Below are 19,400 nucleotides of genomic sequence, written 5' to 3'. Positions count from 1 at the left end.
TCTGAGACACAGGCCAGATTGTACAACTTGAACTCTGATTCCGTAAGAAATCTTCTCATGCGTCTTGACTCTTTAGGATCCATATACAATATCCTACATCTTCAAACTTTGGGTCACTTTTTTTTTTTTTTTATAGACACTGTGTGTATCTCTTTTGATTTTCTAGTGATTTGCAAACCTCCCACCCAGATCTAGCAGTTTAATCCCCTATCACAAAACATTTCAGAAGTGTAGAGCTGGCACCATCCCAGAACGTGGCAGATTACTGAAACCCTGCAGGCATCAGCGTGTGTCTCGCCCGTCGTCGTGTCGGGCGGGGCTTCAGACAGTGGCGGGTGCTGCTTTCTTGATCCAATTCTGCAGACTGGCCCTTCCAAAGAGTCGACTCTTTGAAAGGTACTCGCCGATGGCCCAGCCACTTCCTGAACCTCCCCCACAAGCAAGACTTGAAACTGACTCACACCCTCAAAGGTCCTGAAGCGACATAGTGTTTCCGTCTTGGCTGAATGGGTTCTTGACTGAAACCCAATTTGACTTTGCCAGTCACCTAGTGAGAACTTGAAAGTCATTCTTGGTTCAGGCACAGCCAACGAACTTGCAGAAAATTCTCTGATGAGGTCCTCCAAGTACAACTGAGAGAAGGTAAGAGCATCGGAAGAGCGCCTCTGTCCTACCATGGGATTAACTGATTCACATTCTCATTTTGCATTAAGGGGCATTTGAAGGGATGTAATGACGCTGGTAGGTGAGCAAAGGAAGTGCCTGGGTGTGAATACAAGTTAGCCTTTATTAAATCAGAACATTATTTAACCCAGTATTTTCCATCATTCTGAAAACTAGCTCATTAGCAATCTTTGGTCCTGTTAACGTTTTCGAAGGCATTTTGATTTTGGAGTCCGAGTAAACCGATGTGAAGATAGGTAGGTACGAGGCTCTAGTCTTGTCTTTGCCACTAACTTGGCACGGTTTCCTTCCTGGACCGAGCTCCTCTGTCCCTCCAAGCAGGAGATAAGAGTGGCTCGTGATTTAAGGCCCTTGTGTTCTCTGAGACCAGTTGGGCAGCTGGCCCTCCCCTGATGGGAGGGTCAGGAACTCACGTGCCAACAGTGAGTGCCCTCTGCCCAATGCAGTCCTTGTGACTTACCAGACAAAGTGGCATCTCCACGTTTTAGCTGGGCTGTGGACCTCCCTTTTCTCTAACAGAAATTTGAACACGCCAGTGTAGTTCTTCTTTTTTGTTTTAACTTTATTTATTTATTTATTTATTTATTTATTTATTTATTTATTTTGTGAAAGACAGCACAAGTGGGAAGGGGCAGAGAGAGAGAGGGAGAGAAAGAATCCCAAGCAGGCTCCGTGCTGCCAGGGCAGAGCCCGACGTGGGACTCAAACCCACGAACCGTGAGATCATGACCTGAGCTGAAGTCAAGAGCCGGATGCTTAACTGACTGAGCCACCCAGGCATCTCTGTACAAGCCAGGGTAGTTCTTAGTGGCCTGGAAGTGATCTGTTCTGCCGGACATTGGTAAATTAATGGATGAAAGGATAATAACTTGTTCAACTCTGGCTTCTTTCAGCTTTGAGTCATTAAGAGCAAGACGTTAAAATTAAAACTTCCATTGAAATTAAAACATCACGCCTTTTCCTGGAAAAGTCAAGACCTGGGGCCTGGCCTTCAGATACAGAGAACGCACATGCAGCCCCACATAGTGACTCGATGGGCCACACGCAACCTTTCTAGTGAAGGGACATTGTTGAGCAGTGAGTGACCCAGGCTTCTCCAACGGTAACAGGGAAAGACCTACACGTTTTTTTTTTCTCTTACTCTGAAACAGTAAAGACCATTATTTTTAGGGTGACTTACTTGGTTCTCACTGTATGTTTATCATATGACCCCAGTAAGCATCCATGGTGACATCTGAAAAAGAGATCATTAAAAACACTCAACATCTGTGCCTCACGAACCGTAGCGATTTCTAAACAGAATGGCTGAGATTCCGAACGTGTCTAGCTTGTGCCGCTCACTGGCTCTTGTGTTGTCCCCTCTGAAGCGGGCAGCGTGGTGGCATATTATCACTGCCAGACTCTCTGGAATCGGCTCTAACTCTGTGTGCACGGTGTATCCTGCCCTAACGTCCGTCACGTGCCTGTGCCGCCCTCTGTGTTCCCACAGCTGTAACGTGTCACAGCCGCTCGCCGGGGGGCAGGGAGGGGGGGGTGGTGGTTCTGGGACTCTCACTGAAAGGCAGAGCGTGGAAGTCGGAGGTGCAGATTCTCAGAGATCTTCTCCGGTTCTCTCGTTGCAGCGGCTTTAATACAGACTCCCTGGCCCCCCCAGAAGGGTGACCTGTTCTCACAGGGGTTTCTAAGCGGGTTCTGGGCACCTGGGACCATCAGGGGCCTCTGGTACTTTTTGTGGCCCTCTATATGCAAGCTGGCCCTCTGGGATCCCAGCACAACCCTTCCACTCCTCATGTTTTCATGGCTGGAATTTGCATCTGTGGCATTGGATACACAGCCTAGAGTCCTAAAGAGCGATGTCTGCATCCCCTAACCCCCATCTTTTTTTTTTTTTTTTTAATGTTTATTTATTTTTGAGAGAGAGAGAGACAGAGCACGAGAAGGGCAGGGGCAGAGGGAGAGGGAGACAGAATCTGAAGCAGGCTCCAGGCTCCGAGCTGTCAGCACAGAGCCTGATGTGGGGCTCGAACTCAGGAGCCATGAGATCATGACCTGAGTTGAAGTCGGATGCTGAACCAACTGAGCCACCCAGGTGCCTGCCCCCCAAACCCCAGTCTTTACAGAGTTGCTTTGAAAAGTGTGGACGTAAGCTTTCCCTAGATCCTTAGGACTTTTATGCCTTAATAATAAAAGAAATCCCTTTTTCTTTTTTTCTTTTTTGGCCTCTACTAGGACAGTAGAGGGATGCCCGAACCGCTCTGTAAATTACAGAGGGGCCTGATTTTGTGCCTCCTGGCGGTCTCTACTTCCCCAGCACAGCTGCCCGTTGGTGAAGGTCTAGTGAGAGGAGGCTGCTGGTGGTGTTTTGAAGTGTCTGGCATGTTCTCTGACTGAAGACCTTTGACTTCCAAAACTGTTAGAGGCACAGGAATGAAAACATGCTGGTCCTGTTCTAGATTGCTCGTGTTTCCCCGTGGGTCAGTGTCAGCCACTCCTTCCTCTGTGTGTAGCCTGAGAGCATGTTGCCTCAAGGAACTCCTTTACCAGCCTTTCCCCCTCCATTTCTATTTCCACAGCTCCGTGGTCTCTGTCAGCTAGCAGAGCATTTGCTGGAAGAAAGACAGCCCAGCCCTTGCCATGATGGGAAACTACAGCCATTTCTATATGAAAGGGGGAATAATGTAGAGGAGAAATGACCCCTTTCAAAGAGCCAGATTGTCTCCTTGTAACACCCACTGTTTCACACACAGTCATTGCCATCAAGTCTCTACCTTTTTTCCGCGTTTTGGAATCCACTCATTCATTGTGCACGATCAAAGATGAATGATCCTTCCCTCCTTTTTTTTTTTCCCCCCTTTTTTTCTCAGAAGATCCCGAAGTCTTTTATTTGGAGCCTAAGATGAAGTTCTGGAAAACAAAACAAAACAAAAAAGCACAAGCATGTTGTGAAACATTTTCTTTATGTGCAACTAGGGTGTTCCGAGGGAGCAGAGGCGAACACAGCCCATGTTTGTGTTCGACTTTCTGGAGTTTATTTCTGTGCTTCCTCTTGAAAATGGTATCTGACAATCTTGGAATTAACACTACTGAAGGCAAAGTAGGAAGCCGTCTGTGTGAGGTCTCATTCTGAAGAAGCTAGCAGGTTCCGCTTCCTTCATATCAAGTCTCGAATGAGCCCTTTCAGGCTGGGGTCTGACTTCATGGCCTCATCGGACACAAGCCACCGCTAAGTTTGGGGTTGATTTCCCAAATCTCTGTTGGGCTCCACACACACAGACGTTTGGCTGATAAGAAAGGATGTCGTTGAAGCAGTAAGCTTCCGTGGTGACAGTGCCCGTTGGAATCTGACTGGAAATTAGTCAACAACTACAACAGATGCCTCAGGAATAAAACTCGGGAACTGAAAGGCTTTGAATCCAGAAGTGTGGCGTTGAGTGGGATCCAGAATTCAGAGTGTGATGTTAAACTCTGGAAGTACCAAGTTTGTGAAGATCCACGTTAATTCGGCGGCCGCCGTCAGGCACGGCCTCCTGTGGCCCAGACAGTTCTGGATCTTAGCTGTGTGTCTCCAGGATGAGACCAGAGTCCCTGTCTGGTACAAGGACGTGAGAAACAGGAACACTGTCACTCAGGAGGATGGTGTGGCATGCCCCAACCAGAGAGCCCAGCATCCCTAGAAACATTTAGCTTGGTGATAGAAAGAAGAGAGTTCAATGCCTTCTCCCTAAAAATAGTTTAGACTCTCGCTGGCCTTGTCCAATTTATATACTGGGAGACCTTTACCTCAGATTGCGAATTTCTTGGAATGCTGTGAAATTCACTTGTCAGGTGTTTTTCAACAGGAACAGTAAGAACATAACCTCAACTTCAGATGCACAGCTCTATTTGCACCCCGTATTTCGATCTCTCTTTACTCTGGGTACCGTTGAATATTTTTATACGCAAGCATTTATGAACCGCTAAATAAATATGTTACTATTCAGAAGACGCTGTTGCCTGATTTGTAATCACTGGCCACGTTTTCGCAGGGCCTTCGTGTCATCTTGTCCTCCATTTTCTAAGCGCACGGAGTTTCCGATCTTTAAAGCCACGTCCAATAACCAGAATTTGAGCTAGAAGCAAGCTGGGCTTTCAGTACAGATTTGTTGATAGGAGGCTGATTTTAAATATGAATGCAGTTTTTAAAAATGATTTCATTATGGTAACAAGAGGGCAAGGGGCAAAAATACTGATTTTGCATAAACCGTCAAAGCAAAACGCCAGTGTTTCAAAAAAAAAAAAAATCTAGTGCATGGAATTTCAAGTCTAGATTTGTCTTGTTGAAATGTAAAAATAAATAGGTCACTTGGTGATTGGGTATATTGGACTTCTTCTTAATTACGAATATTTAGGTGTCCAGGTAACAAAATGGAAATGGATAATGAAGAATAATCTTTTCCCTGGGCGCCTGGGTGGCTCTGTCGTTAAGCATCTGACTTTGGCTCAGATCATGATCTCACAGTTCATGAGGTCGAGCCCTGCTTCAGGTAAACACAAGTGCCACTTCTCTCTCTCCCTCCCTCCCCCCACCTTCCTCTGCCCCTCCTGAGATTCTCTCTCTCTCTGCCCCTCGGTCACTTGGGCCTTCTCTCTCTTTCTCAAATATATATATATATATTTTTTTTCAAATATATATATATATTTTTTTTTTCTCTCTCTCTCTAATACCACCCTATAAGGTAATCAGTGTTCACAGCATGTTTGTTTTTCTTTACCTCCTCCTCTACTCCTAAAAATATATAAGGTTCGTTTTTATTTTTTTATAAAAATGGCATTATATTCTATACAGTACTCTGCATTTTCACATTTCACTTAACAGTGTACCATGGGCATCCTTCCAGGTCAATATATATGAATGTAACTCATTTTCATAGCTGCCTGGTGTCCCAGAGGATGAATATGCCCTAGAACATTCGAATATTGTCATATCAGTGAACATCAAGGTTATATTTCATGGTTTTTTACTTTCCCAATAATGGGATAACAGCAGTCCTTATCCACATACACTTATAGATAATGTGGTTTTATTTTCATAGGATGGGTTCGTAAAAATATGATTGCTATAATGGAGGATATGCACATTTTTTATTTTAATAGATTTATTAGATTACTTACCTAAGACTTACGATCTTTTATCCTTGACGAGAGTGCCTGTTTATACACAGCCTTAGCAGAAGCAGATAATACCAATCTTAATTTTTGACAGTAAGATAAACAAAAACTTCTATCTCATTAGTACTTTAACTTTGCATTTTCCCGAGCATATTTTTTATGTTAACCATTTGCGTTTTATCTTTTTGAGAATTGCTTGTTTAGCACTTTTGCTTATTTTTTCATTGAGATGATTGTTTTTCTCTTATCCATTTATAAATCGGCATTTTATTAGGGATGCGTATTTATTCCAGTATATTATGGGTCTTTTGGCTCTTCATCTTGATCAGGGAAAATTTTATATTGTTACATGGTGTAATCTGTTAGTATTTTCTTTTACGTTTCTGGGTTTTGTTTTGTTCTGTTTTGTTTAAGGTTTACCCTACCCTAGGGACACCTGGGTGGCTCAGTCAGTTAAGCATCCAACCTCGGCTCAGGTCATGATCTCACGGTTTGTGAGTTTGAGCCCTGCGTTGGGCTCTGTGCTGATGGCTCGGAGCCTGGAGCCTGCTTCGGATTCTGTGTCTCCCTCTCTCTGCCCCTCTCCTGCTCATGCTCTGTCTCTCTCTGGCTCTCAAAAATAAAATAAACATTAAAAATGAAAAAAAGGCTTCCTCTACCCTAATCTTACACAAATAGGCTGTCACATTTCCTTCATCTATTTCTTTCTCTCCCTCTCTCTCCCTCTCTCCCTCTCTCTCTCTGTCTCAGATATTTGGTCTACCTTTCTTTGTTTAGTCCGATGTGAGGTATGAGTCTTTTTCTTCCAGGTGGACAGCCAGTCACGCCAGCACCATTTATGATCCAAACCATCCTCTACCCACTAAGTCAAAATTCCACCTTTTTGTTATATTTTGTCTATATTTAGAGGGATATTCCTGATAGGATTTCATTTCTTTTTTTCTAGAACTTTTAAACAAAACTGCTTTAAAAAAAATTTTAATGGGATTATTAGATTGCTGATATCATGTTTTAGACTTGGCCTTTCATTGTAAACTGTCATCTTTCATATATTATCCTCTTTTCTTGAATTTTGTTGTATTCTCAAGGCAGTTTCTATCAAGCATATGATTCTGTCTCCTGTCATGAATTTACAAATGTCTGCTCTCCCTTGAGTGCAGTCATTCCTTTCATTTTATGTTATGGAATCTGTGCATAGATCAGGGCATGTCTTAGGGCAGGGCAGATAATTGCCTGTCTCCTCTTCTTGCTTAAATGGGTTAGCGTATCAGGGCCTGACGTTTGCCCAAGATCAGTGTCTATAGGTGCTGCTTATGTCTGTACCCACTTTGCCTGACTATTGCTAAAATCTTTTCATGTCTTAAAAAGATATGAAGAGGGGTGCCTGGGTGGCTCAGTCTGTTAAGCGTCCGACTTCAGCTCAGGTCATGATCTCGCAGTTCATGAGTTCGAGCCCCACGTCGGGCTCTGTGCTGACAGCTCAGAGCCTGGAACCTGCTTCGGATTCTGTGTCTCCCTCTCTCTCTGCCCCTCCTCTGTTTGCACTGTGTCTCTCTCCCTCCCAAAAATAAACATTAAAAAAAAATTTTTTTTTTAAAGGATACAAAGGAAGGTTCTTTTTTTTTTTTTTTTCAAGTTTATGTTATTTATTTTGAGATAGAGAGAAAGAGAGGAAGGGGCAGAGAGAGAGGGAGAGAATCCCAATTAGGCTCTCCACTGTCAGCGCAGAGCCCAATGAACCTTGAGATCATGACCTGAGCTGAAGTCGGACGCTTAACTGACTGAGCCACCCAGCCGCCCGAGAAGGAAGGTTCTTTAAGGTAAATTGGTGTTACACATATCGGAGACACAGAAGCTCAAATGAAGTACAGAGGAACAGGTTCGTAGTGGGTGGTATTCATGTGTCCAGTTCCTTCTCCGATGAAACTAATTGTGGGAACCAGCATCCTGGGTCTGCTTTTGCTAGCCATTGTCCATCTTAGGGACGTGCTGTGGCTCTTCCTAATCTGCCCCTTTCTGCTACTGTCCTTTTACCTGGGATAAACCATCTCTGGCCTCTTCGGACAGTCCTATGTTAATGTCGCCCAGCCCTTGCAGGAAGAATGCTCTGTGTGCTCAGGGCTTCCTCTGCTCCTCTGAGGCCCAGCTCCCTAACGGGGGCCGTCACAGGAGCTTCCCCACATCTTCATTTTCTCTGAAAGGGAATCGGGAATAAAGCCGTAGTATTTACTTTCCATCCCTCCCCCCACTCCTCCCACTTACTCTCTATGTAGCAGAAAGTCCTCAAAGCTCAGGCCAGGTAGATGCTGTCTTTCTGTAGCGTCCGGTGCTGAGGCAGGACTTCCACAGTGACTCTCACTGCTGGGATTTGGAGATGAGAATGCCTGTGTTCAAACTGCTCTCTTACCCTGTTTGTTTTACTGCCGTGTCTACGCTTCTACTGAAATTCCAGAATGGAATTCGGGAAAACACGGATACCTGAGAGCCAGAATAGTTATGCATTTCTGTTTCACTCTAGAGCTGCAGGCCGCTTTTAGATTGGTCCCACGCACGACAATAAGAAACACGTGGAGAAAATTGCATTCCACGCAAGGGCGTAGAATGAGCAAAGGCACAGACGGAAGACCTAAACGGAACAGAGCCCCGGGTAGCTAGGGTTGTAGCCCAGAAGCGAGGTGAGTGGAAGGGAGGCAGAGGTTATGAGTCTTATGGCGCCAGGAAGGGCCTGGAGCTGGGCTCACTCAGGTTTTCAGGAACATGACTGGTCTTCTTTATAGATACTGACCTGCCGGTTATGAAGGTAGCGGTGGTGTGACACAGAGGTAGTTAACTTTTGAATACTTTAAAACTAAGCATCAGGGCCCCCTCCGGGGGGCTCAGCCGGTTAAGCATCTGACTGCAGCTCAGGTCATGATCTCACTGTTCGTGGGTTCGAGCCCCGCGTCGGGCTCAGTGCTGACGGCTCGGAGCCCGGAGCCTGCTTCGGATTCTGCGTCTCCCCCTCTCTCTGCCCCTCCCCTGCTCTCTCTCTCTCTCTCTCTCTGTCTCTCTCAAAACTAAAATAAAAACATTAAAAAAAGTTTTAAACTAAGCGCATACGAGAGCTCACATGTTACATTCTTGCATCGACATGGACCTGGATGACCAAATAAGTGCTGTGGAAAGTCGGCACCACTTGAAGACTCTATCTTTAACCAAAGAGAGCAGTGAATTAGAGAGACTGGTAACATTTTGAAAATAAAAGATGACTGCAGACACACGGGCACATACCTTTAAATTAGAACCAAAGACCTAGAAGGTACAGCAACAGTGAGTACGTGGTCCTTGCCTGCAACGGTCGGTCATTCTCGGGTATGGGTTGCCCCTTCCTAAGAGCAGATTACCACATGAAAATAAGAGCAATGAAATAAATACTGATAGCATTTTTAAAAATACACGTTAAGTAAATTACATAACGTTTTTAAGATACATGGTACTTACTTTGGAGCTGTACGCAAATTTTTTTTTTTTTTTTTTTTTTTTGGCAAAAATCGTTCATTATTATCATAGTCTTACATTCTGGAATCAGATGGAGACACGCCTCATTTTTGTTGTTTTCATCGTGCCCCCTAAGCACACGGCAGCTCCTTTATCTGTGAGGCACCTGAATATAGAGAGACTGCTTGCTCGATGCTCTAGGGAAATCGAATACTAGGCGTATTGAAAGATAGTATCTTTGTGTACAGTTGTCCCTTCAAAACCATGGAAGCTGTACTTCTGGGTGACGTAGGAGATTTTCAAAGCTCATTTGATGATATGTGTGTGTGGGCCTTGTTCTACAGATTGACCTTCGAACCTAACCTCTGTCTTCAGGACGTAATAGCTAGCATAGGACAAATTCCTAACCTTGAAGCTTTTCCTGTATTTAATGAACTCGTGACAATGCACCTGCTACATGCTTAATATTTCTTAACATCCTTTATAGAATACAGAGCCTTACTCTTCCTTAGAACAGAGAAAATGTAGTATTTCATTTATTGCCAGGGTTGTTACTGGTCGATCTAGGACAATCCTAACAGGCTGGCATAAAGGAATTTCAGATCTATTGATGATTAAGGTGCTGTGCTAATAAAAAAGCAATAGTGTTCTTAATAGCCGTTTTCTGTGGTTCTTCAATTCAGGCTTTGTTTTGTGAATCCTTCTCCTACCCCTGACATGCGTATGCGTGTACATATACACATGCGTCCTTGTTATATAACATGGCGGGGCCGGGGGTGGTATTTGGTTCAGTGGCTTCTCGGATCTGCTTAAACAACTTGCAGAGTTCCTCACTACTGACTCTTGCTGTTCTAGGCAAGCCGACTGATCATTTGAAATATAGTCTTGGGGTATCTGAAGGCCAGAGGACTGGGAATCGGCTCTTGGACCCTTGCTGTTTTCTAAATGAGCCTTCCTATTAATCATTTGATCTGTTGAATCACAGAGAAATGTAGGTGATTGAAGGAAATACCTTGGCAGAAGGTAGGATTGTTTGCATTAAATTATCAAGGAACCAAATGAAAATGAATTTTTAAAAAAGATCTTCCTTCGGGACGCCTGAGTGTGTCATTCAGTTAAACATCCAACTCTTGATTTCAGCTCAGGTCATGATCTCACGGTCCGTGAGTTCCAGCCCTGCATCGGGCTCTACGCTGACAGTGCAGAGCCTGCTTGGGATTCTCTGTCTTTCCCTTTCTCTCTGCCCCTCCCCTACTTGTGCGAGCATGCGGTCTCTCTCTCTCTCTCTCTCTCAAAAAAAAAAAAAAAAAAAAAAAAAAGATCTTCGTTTGAAGGGTGCCCTGAGTTTCTGCAAAGCCCCGTTGGGAGCCCGTCCTTTAAATGGGTTGGTGAGAAGGTGGTTCACTTTGTTTCTGACTTTCCTCGGAATGGCCGGGACAGAAATTGGAGATTTTTTTTTCTGCTTGTACCTAACCTGATTTCATTCTATTTCTGCGTATTCACCACTTGATTTTATACTGTATAACACAATGGGGAAAATACAAAAACCAAACTCATTCAGTTAAAAAACATTGGGGGGGGGGGGTTGCGGTGGGCGCCTGGGTGGCTCAGTCGGTTAAGCATCCAACTTCGGCTCAGGTCATGGTCTCACGGTTCGTGAGTTTGAGCCCCACGTCGGGCTCTCTGGTCTCAGCGCAGAGCCCACTTCAGATCCTCTGTCTCCCTCTCTCTCTGCCCCTCCCTGAATCTCTCTTTCTCTATCTCAAAAATAAATAAACATTAAAAACATTTTTTTAAAACCCAGCTCCCTACCAGTTTCTGAAGTTCCTGGTATTTTCTTTCAAGGAAGTCACCAGGTTATTGATTTTTTTTTTTCACTCAAAAGAAGGGGGAGACAAAAGTGTAGGACAGCATGATTTCAATGTTTTAAGTTCTGCCTCACTAAAATTTATTTTGTTCACATTGATCACAGACCAACAGAAGAAAGCTTTGAGAATTAAGGACAAGTAAATTCAACCACGGAAGCTTATGAGCAGCTGGATTGATCCCAGAAAGATCAGTAAATAAATATTTTAAACTTCCACTGACCTTATTAAAATACACTGCCAGAAATATTCTGTTTGAGCCATTCTCATAAATGAGTCATCTTCCAAAAACAGCTGGTAGCAATTTGCCATAAGAAAAAGAGTAGTGACTTAGAAATCAGAAGATTGGGAGGTCTTGCCTTGGCTCGTTCACAGGGAGATTAAATGACACGCTAACATGTCCCAGATGAGGCACAAGAGAATTGAATCAGATGATCTGTCTTTAAAAGACCCCTTCATGGGGCACCTGGGTGAGTGGTTAAGCATCCTACTTCAGCTCAGGTTATGATCTCACGGTCATGATCTCTCGAGCCCCACATCGGGCTCTGTGCTGACAGCTCAGAGCCTAGAGCCTGCTTCTCATTCTGTGTCCCCCTATCTCTGTCTCTCTCTCTCTCTCTCAAAAATATTAAAAACATTAAAAAAATTTTTTAAAATACTTTCCTGGCCATTCCCAAGAAAACATCTCTGATAAAAATAGAGGGCAGTACCTATATTATTTCCCAGAGAGGCAAAGCGGATACAGAAAATGAGATTTTAAATTGGGGATCCTCCTTCCGAATTTGTTTTTCTCGGCATTGTTTCTGTTTCCATCTGTGTCTCTTCCCCCCTGGGAACATCCTCCACCTTTTCAATTTGCCGTACTCTTTACCATGCAGACCTGTGAATGAAGAGTCAGAACCCCCCGAGGTCGATGCTCCCAGCCGGTGGCATGGCGTCTATGTGAACAGAACATCTCCGACGCCTTCGGAATCTGCGACCACCGTTAAGTCCCTCATCAAGTCATTTGACTTGGGACGTCCAGGTATTTCATCATTTGGTCTCACGAGTCCAACTCAAATTCAGACGGTGGCCCCACATACCAAGCTGTCTCTACTCCACACTGGCCCCAAATTAATGCAACCACAAGGGCTCGTCTACATCATTCTGCACGTAGCTGCCGTGTACAAGAGACTCCTGCAGCCTTGCTGAAGCTCCCATAAGACAACCCTGAAGAGTCTGCGTCACACGTAATACAGCCTCCTCTTTCTCTCCACCTCTTCCTTAGCTTTAATTCCAGACTTGCCACGTTCCTCTTCTGCCTCTGTGTCCATTAAACTCAGGTTACCACCACTTGCCTTCTTACCGTCTCATGAGAGTTAGCAGGGTCAACCGGAGGCTTCATTTCCTAGAAAATGAGGTGTCGAATCTATGCATTTGGCTCTCTTGTTGGACACCCCCCGCCGCCGGGCTTGCTCGTCTCACAACATACTGTTAGACTTTTCTCTCCCTGGTCTTGTGTGCGACTGCCTGTTCTGACCTGTCATGCCTGATCTTGATACATTCCCAGATTTTTCTGTAAATGTCTCTCTGGCTCACAGTTCACCGTTATTCACTGTTAACTATGTACGTGAGGAAAATGCATGTTGCTACTCTACGCACATAAATATAGTAGATGGAAGAAATCAAATGTGCATCTGTCCAAAATAGCGGTATATTTCTTCTCTTGACCACAACAGATACGCCTGTGGTGTAGGGAGACTAGAGTTATTAACCCCTAGCTAATCCTAGGATGCACCTGGTTGTCTTTGCTAAAATAGTTTGTAGCTAAGTTAGATGAAGATTAGCCTGCAAATATTAAAAGATATGAAAGCCAGTGACTACGTTCAGTCTGTGAAGATAGGAAGTGAATGAACAGTGAATGGTTTGTGCAAGAATTTTCCTGTTCCTTCTTGCCTTAGATGCCTTGTCACGTGTTTTCTTCCCCCCCCCCACCCCGTCACTGTGTGTCCCACCTCTAAGAGCAACCCCCATGTAGTTGGCTCCTCCCCACTCCTTCCCCTGTTCAGCACTAGTCCAGAGGAGAGAACAGAGTGGTACCTTAGAAGCATCCTGGGATGCCTTTGTAGTCACCAAAACAGTAACAAATGAGGAGCTGTTACTTGCTGTTTTGAACTGGAACCACATACAAATGTCCCCTTCTCTTTGCTTGGCAGGTGGAACCGGACAGAATATTTCTGTCCATAAAACCCCCAGAAGCCCCCTGAGTGGGATCCCCGTGAGGACCACTCCAGCTGCTGCTGTTTCTCCAATGCAGGTAAGAGAGCTTTAGTCACGTGGGTGGTGGCCCGTGCCACGTGGTATCATCGTGGCGTCTTGTGCCCAGGCAAGTCGCAAAGGGAAAGTGAAAACCCAATTGTTTTATTCTTTGAGGCACATCGAACGTCGTTTTTAATAGGAGTAAGATAATAATAATGAAACTTTCCTTAAAAATTACAATTCTAGGGGTGCCTAGGTGGCTCAGTCTGTTAAGCGTCCTACTTCAGCTCGGGTCATGATCTCGTAATACGTGAGTTTGAGCCCCGCGTCGGGCTCTGTGCTGACAGCTCAGGGGCTGGAGCCCGCTTCACATTCTGTGTCTCCCTCTCTCTCTGCCTCTCCCCTGCTCTTGTGTGCGTGCTCTCTCTCTCTCTCTCTCAAAAATAAACATTAAAAAAAAATTTTTTTAATTATACTTCTGGGCACCTGGGTGGCTCAGTCAGTTAAGCATCCGACTCTCGATTTCTGACAGTGCGGAGCCTGCTTGGGATTAGCTGTCTCCCTCTCTCTCTGCCCCTCCCCTGCTCACACAGGTGCACTTTGTCTCTCTCTCTCTGTCTCTCTCAAAATAAATAGATATTTTTTAAAAATTTTAACAATTGCAGTTCTGAGGCCTGATAAAGATCCAAGAGAAGCACTCTAAACCTCATATAATTTTGTTTGTAAGGTATATTTAAAATTTTCAGTTAACCGAAGATTATAATTTTTACCAGAAGTGGATGTTGAACTAGTTATTTTTCTCAAAGAATTGTGTCTTTTCTTTTTTTTCCCAAAAGCCCCCCAGAGAGAGAAAACATTTATAATTTATAAGTTCTTAGAGTTCACTGGGTACAATCTGTGTCACTTTTGCCGTTTTGTGAAGGTTCTAGATCAGAGCTACTTGGCATTTTCAGAGTGCAGAGTGCTAACCATTACATCATGGAATCCACTCGCTACTTGGCATTTTCTAAGGCTGGGGCTTTCAGTGTTATTAGTAACATTCAGCACTCTGCTCTCTCTGAGCCAAGGGTAATGTTGTCATTAACAAGTACCGTTTTGGGGCGCCTGGGTGGCTCAGTCGGTTAAGCGGCCGACTTTGGCTCAGGTCATGATCTTACCGTTTGGGACTTTGAGCTCCACGTTGGGCTCTGTGCTGACAGCTCAGAGCCTGGAGCCTGCTTCACATTCTGTGTCTCCCTCTGTCTCTGCCCCCCGCCCCCACTCCCGCTCACCCTCTGCCACTCTCTCGCTCTCAAAAATAAATAAACATTAAAAAAACATATATAGCTTGAATGTTTCTATATGTACCACCCCTGCAGCCAACACCAAGGTAAAGCATTCTCGTCACCCCAGAAGGCGCCCCCCATGCCTCCACCCAGTCAGTAATCTCTTAAAGTCGCCATTATTCTGACCTCTGTTACCATTGGATCAGTGTTACACTGACCTAACCATTGTAAAAGGGAGTGACTTAGAAATCTCCCTTGCTCCCTAGCCCCAGAAAGAACCACTGTTGATGGCTTGTTGTGTATCCTTCTAGATGTTTTTCTTTAGCATAAAAGTGTGTGTGGTTGGGGAAGGGGGAGGGAGAGCAAGTTTTATAAATTAGATTACACTAAACATCATTCAGACACTGGCTCATTCCACTTTGTCGTTGGAATGGAATCCATGAGGGCAGGGATTTTTATCTGTTTTGCTTGCTATTCTATCTTTTGCCTGGACCAGTGGCCGGCACATAGTTCTATCACAGTACAAGCTCAGTAAATATTTGTTGAATGAATGAAGGAAGCTATCAGAGACATCTTTACATGTCAGTATTTGGAAAAAATACTGCATTCTTTTTTTTTTTTTTTTAATTTTTTTAATGTTAATTTATTTTAGAGAGAAAGAGAGACAGAGTGTGAGCAGGGGAGGGGCAGAGAGAGAGGGAGACACAGAATCTGAAGCAGGCTCCAGGCTCTGAGCTGTCAGCAGAGAGCCTGATGCGGGGCTCAAACTCATCAACTGTGAGATCATGACCTGAGCTGAAGTCAGACGCTTAACTGACTGAGCTACCCAGGTGGCTCCCCTCCTTCTTTTTTTAAGGCTGTATGTAAATACCACATTTTGTGTATCCATTCATCTGTCCATGGACATTTAGGTTGTTTCTGCCTCTTGACTATTGTGAGTAATGCTGCAACAAACATGGGTGTGCAAAAATGTCTTCTAGATTGATTTTTTTTGGATATAGACCCAGAAGTGAGACTGCTGGATTGTGTAAGAGTTCTATTTTTAATTTTTTGAAGAGCCTCCCTACTATTTTCCATAGCGGGTGCACCATTTTATATGCCCACCAGCAGTGCACAAAGATTTTAATTTTTCTGCATTTTGATCAACACTTGTTATTTTCTCTCTCTCTCTCTCTCTCTCTCTTTAAAATAATGACCCTTCTAACAGATGTGAAGTGATATCTCATTGTGGTCTTGATTTGCATTTCCCTGATGATTAGTGAAGTTGAGCATCTTTCCGTATACCTGTTGGCCATTCAGAAACAGTATTTTTACACACCTCCTTGAATATACATAGAATTTTCCAGGAAGGTACTCACAAAGCTGATTAATTATGATTAACTAAGAGAAGAAACAGGTGGTGGGAGTGAGAGGGAGACTCTTTCCATTTTATGTCCTTTCTGTTCTTTTGAGGATCGGGCCAATTGCATTTATTACCTATTCAAATAAATAAGTTGTGTTTTTTTTTTTTTATGTATATTTATTTTTGAGAGAGAGCTTGAGCACAAGCAGGAGAGCGGCAGAGAGAGAAAGAAAAGGAGACACAGAATCCACAGCAGGCTCCAGACCTCATGTGGGACTTGAACCCACAGACTGTGGGATCACGACCTGAGCTGAAATCGGATGCTTAACCCACTGAGCCACCCCGGTGCCCCTAAATAAGTTGTTTTAAAACCTCCCTCTCGTGATTCTGATGAGTTTAAGAACCGTTGTGTGGACACACACGCCTTGTTTACGCTGTCCTTGGGGTCACGAGCTCACCTGTGCTGCTGTGCCTTTTGGTTTTTTAGAGACACTCCACTTACAGTAGCGTTCGGCCAGCCAGCAAAGGTGTGACTCAGCATTTGGATCTTCCAGAACTTCCACTCTCAGGTAATACAAACACCTTTGACTTATTTTTTTGTGCGGTCGACGTTTCTTCTTTGCCCGAAACCGAGCTTAGAAAAATAACCCATGGCATTTATCTCAAACAGTTGAAAACCCCAAATGTTTTGTGTGACGGGTGTTGGATCCTGTTTCCTGCCAGCTGTCCTTCCCAGCGTGCATGTGTTCAGGAGAAATGTCCAGATTTGGAGGAGGGGGGGGGGGCGTTGCTTGCATTTTACTGAATCTCAAGGGAATAATTTACAATCTTTAGAAGTCACTATTTTAAGAAAAAAATTTTATCTGATTCTAAAGGTCTGTTGCTTCCACAATTCCTGAAATATTGCCTCTTTAGGGCTCTGTCTCTGAGCATAGTCCCCTTCCTGTTGTTCCCGTGGGTATTTTATTTATTTATTTTGAGAGAGAAAGCACGAGCGGGGGAGGGGTGGACAGAGAGGGAGAGAGAGAATCCCAAACAGGCTCCGCACTGTCAGCACAGAGCCTGCTCGGGATTCTCTTTCTCTCCCTCTCTCTCTGCCCCTCCCTTGTGGGCATGCACCCTGTCTCTCAAGATAAATAAATAAACATAGGGAAAAAAAAAAAGGAAGAACACTGTCTGCCTCATAGTATCGCTCCAAGGGCTGAGTAACGCGGCCGGGCGTGGGGTGGGTGCTGTGGAAGTGTTGGCTGTTACCACTCTAACGTCTGGTCCCTTGGAATCAGTTTGCCTGTCAGAACAAAGAGGCATTAGCAGAATGTTAAGCTTGTCCTGAGTATTTACCCTAGAAATTTATGTGTATGACTCTGTGGTCACTGTTGTGAGGAAACAACAAAGATAAAAAAGAACGCGAACACTAAATGAATTATTTGCTGGTGCCTAACAGGAAGGCCAGAAAGCCAGAAATCTAGATTGCATAGATAGAAGTCCCGTGTTGCTAAGCATCAGACAAAACTTCTGTAACACGGTATGAATCTAAAGGAATTCTAGCTGTTCTTCTTTTAGATCATGGTCAAACACCATTAGGTCCATTCTTAACATAGTTATTTCTGAAATAACTATTGTTATTGTTTTGGTCTTTCACTGGAAAGTCTTTAACCTTACCACCTTATTTTCTTTCACTTCTGAATTTTGTTTTCTTTCTTTCGTGGCATAAGAGGATTTTAAACGTACGTAAACACCGATACTGACAATGTGAAGACCGCCTCAGCCCGTCCCCTGCATTTTACATGCGAGAGATTCAAGCCCTACAGAGACTAATTGATTTATAACTGGCCCCACCGATTCTGAATGACTCTGGGACCAAGATAGGATTTTTTTTTCTGATTCTTTTCACCATGTTGTCTTTTGGAAATGAGGCTGGTGATTGCTCTGATCGGATAGTGACAATGGTTTATGTAGGACTTGATAATGACCTCAAGGAAGAAGAAGAAAATGGTGTCTAAGGGCAGGAGAATAAGAAAAAACAAAGGGTAAGTGAGTCCAGTAGAGCAGGTCATTATTTCTCTGCAAACTAGAGAAATGGAGGGAGGCCAAAACAGGGTATTGGAAACCCACCCGATTTGAGTTCCTACACTTATGCCATATAGTGGAAAATAAGGAATAAGTTGATTATATAATACCTATAACATAAAAGTTACCATCTTAACCATTTTTAAATGTTCTAGGTGAGCTTTAGGTCATAACATTGGTCTTCTCTGTTCCTCCCATTTTAAAATTTCCTTTGGTGGGGAGCCGGGGTGGCTCAGTCAGTTAAGCATCTGACTCTTGATCTCCACTCAGGTCTTAATCTCAGAGTCATGAATTCAAGCCCTGTGTTGGGCTCTGCACTGGGCGTGAGGCCTATTAAAAAAAAAAAAAAAAAATTTTTTTTTTTCCTTTTGTGTCAAGAAACCATTTGTTTAATTGACAAGATAAATAACTGACGCCAAAGCCATACTGGCTCTTGCCCTGAAGTAAACAGTTCATTGTCAGCACCCGCTCTTTTCGCCCACCAGGCACCTGTCTACCCGGATGATTCTATTTACCATACTAAAAAAGGATTACATGGTAAAAGTTGCTTGCATTCAACCCAGCCTTGCCAAGACTGAGGTCATCAAAAGCTGCCAAAGTGGGATTAATGCGTTGTTTTTGTTGTTTTCTTCAGTGATGTAAGCACTGTTTTCCCTCTGCTCTTCCAGGCTAATTAGCCTCACTCTCCACTTTACTACCCATAATTGGTGGCTCTTAGCTGTACAAGTATTGTTTTCTTCCGTGACTGTGGTGTCATAGGAGGCGACCATGGGCTTAGCCTGGTCACAGAGGCCTGTCGTGTGGCACTGAGCAAATCACTGAGTTCTGTGCCGTTGCCCCCGTTAACTACAAACCAGACCATCTCAAATTTTCCTCCCATTCTATACCCTTGTGGTCCTTTAAGAAACATCATCGGGACGATCCAGCCTGTTTCATCAACGTGTTTTGGTTTCTAATATGACAGCAGAGAGGAGCCTTTAAGGAATTATTTTTGCTTATTTGTAAGCAAGCCAGACCCTATGACTGGAATGGCTTGTTTTCTTGCAAAATAGTTATCAATTCTTGGAAAAGTAATCAGCTTTTTGCCTGCTGCCACCTGTGACTTGAAAATCCCACTGGGCACCTACCTACCAGCTCTCTCTCTCTCTCTCTCTCTCTCTCTCTCTCTCTCTCAGATGCCCACTGATTAAAACAAAGTGCTTTACTTGGGGACAGGGCCGGTTTTGTGGGCGTGTGACCCGTGCAGAGCTCTTGGAAGGGCTTCAGTTCAGTGTTCCGCAGGTGCCATCTTGAAATTCATCATAATTCTTG

General features: G+C 44.1%; 1 protein-coding gene across 11 annotated transcripts in view; it reads left to right on the top strand.

Annotated features, from left to right (window-relative positions):
• SPECC1 (sperm antigen with calponin homology and coiled-coil domains 1) overlaps window positions 1–19,400 on the top strand; it is a 289,226-nt gene that overhangs the window by 204,835 nt on the left and 64,991 nt on the right. For 8 of the 11 annotated variants that reach the window (XM_045487518.1, XM_045487513.1, XM_045487514.1 and 5 more), the window contains 3 exons: window positions 12,053–12,198; window positions 13,370–13,470; window positions 16,507–16,588. In XM_045487518.1, the coding sequence (XP_045343474.1) occupies window positions 12,053–12,198; window positions 13,370–13,470; window positions 16,507–16,588 (329 nt within the window). Of the gene's footprint in view, window positions 1–3,257; window positions 4,669–11,281; window positions 11,367–12,052; window positions 12,199–13,369; window positions 13,471–16,506; window positions 16,589–19,400 lie in introns of those variants that run through there. The other 3 variants (XM_045487522.1, XM_045487523.1, XM_045487521.1) reach the window with 2 other exon arrangements.

The sequence above is a fragment of the Leopardus geoffroyi genome, chromosome E1, assembly GCF_018350155.1.
Source record: "Leopardus geoffroyi isolate Oge1 chromosome E1, O.geoffroyi_Oge1_pat1.0, whole genome shotgun sequence".
Taxonomy (NCBI): Eukaryota; Metazoa; Chordata; class Mammalia; order Carnivora; family Felidae; genus Leopardus; species Leopardus geoffroyi.
This window is presented reverse-complemented; position numbering and strand designations above follow the sequence as displayed.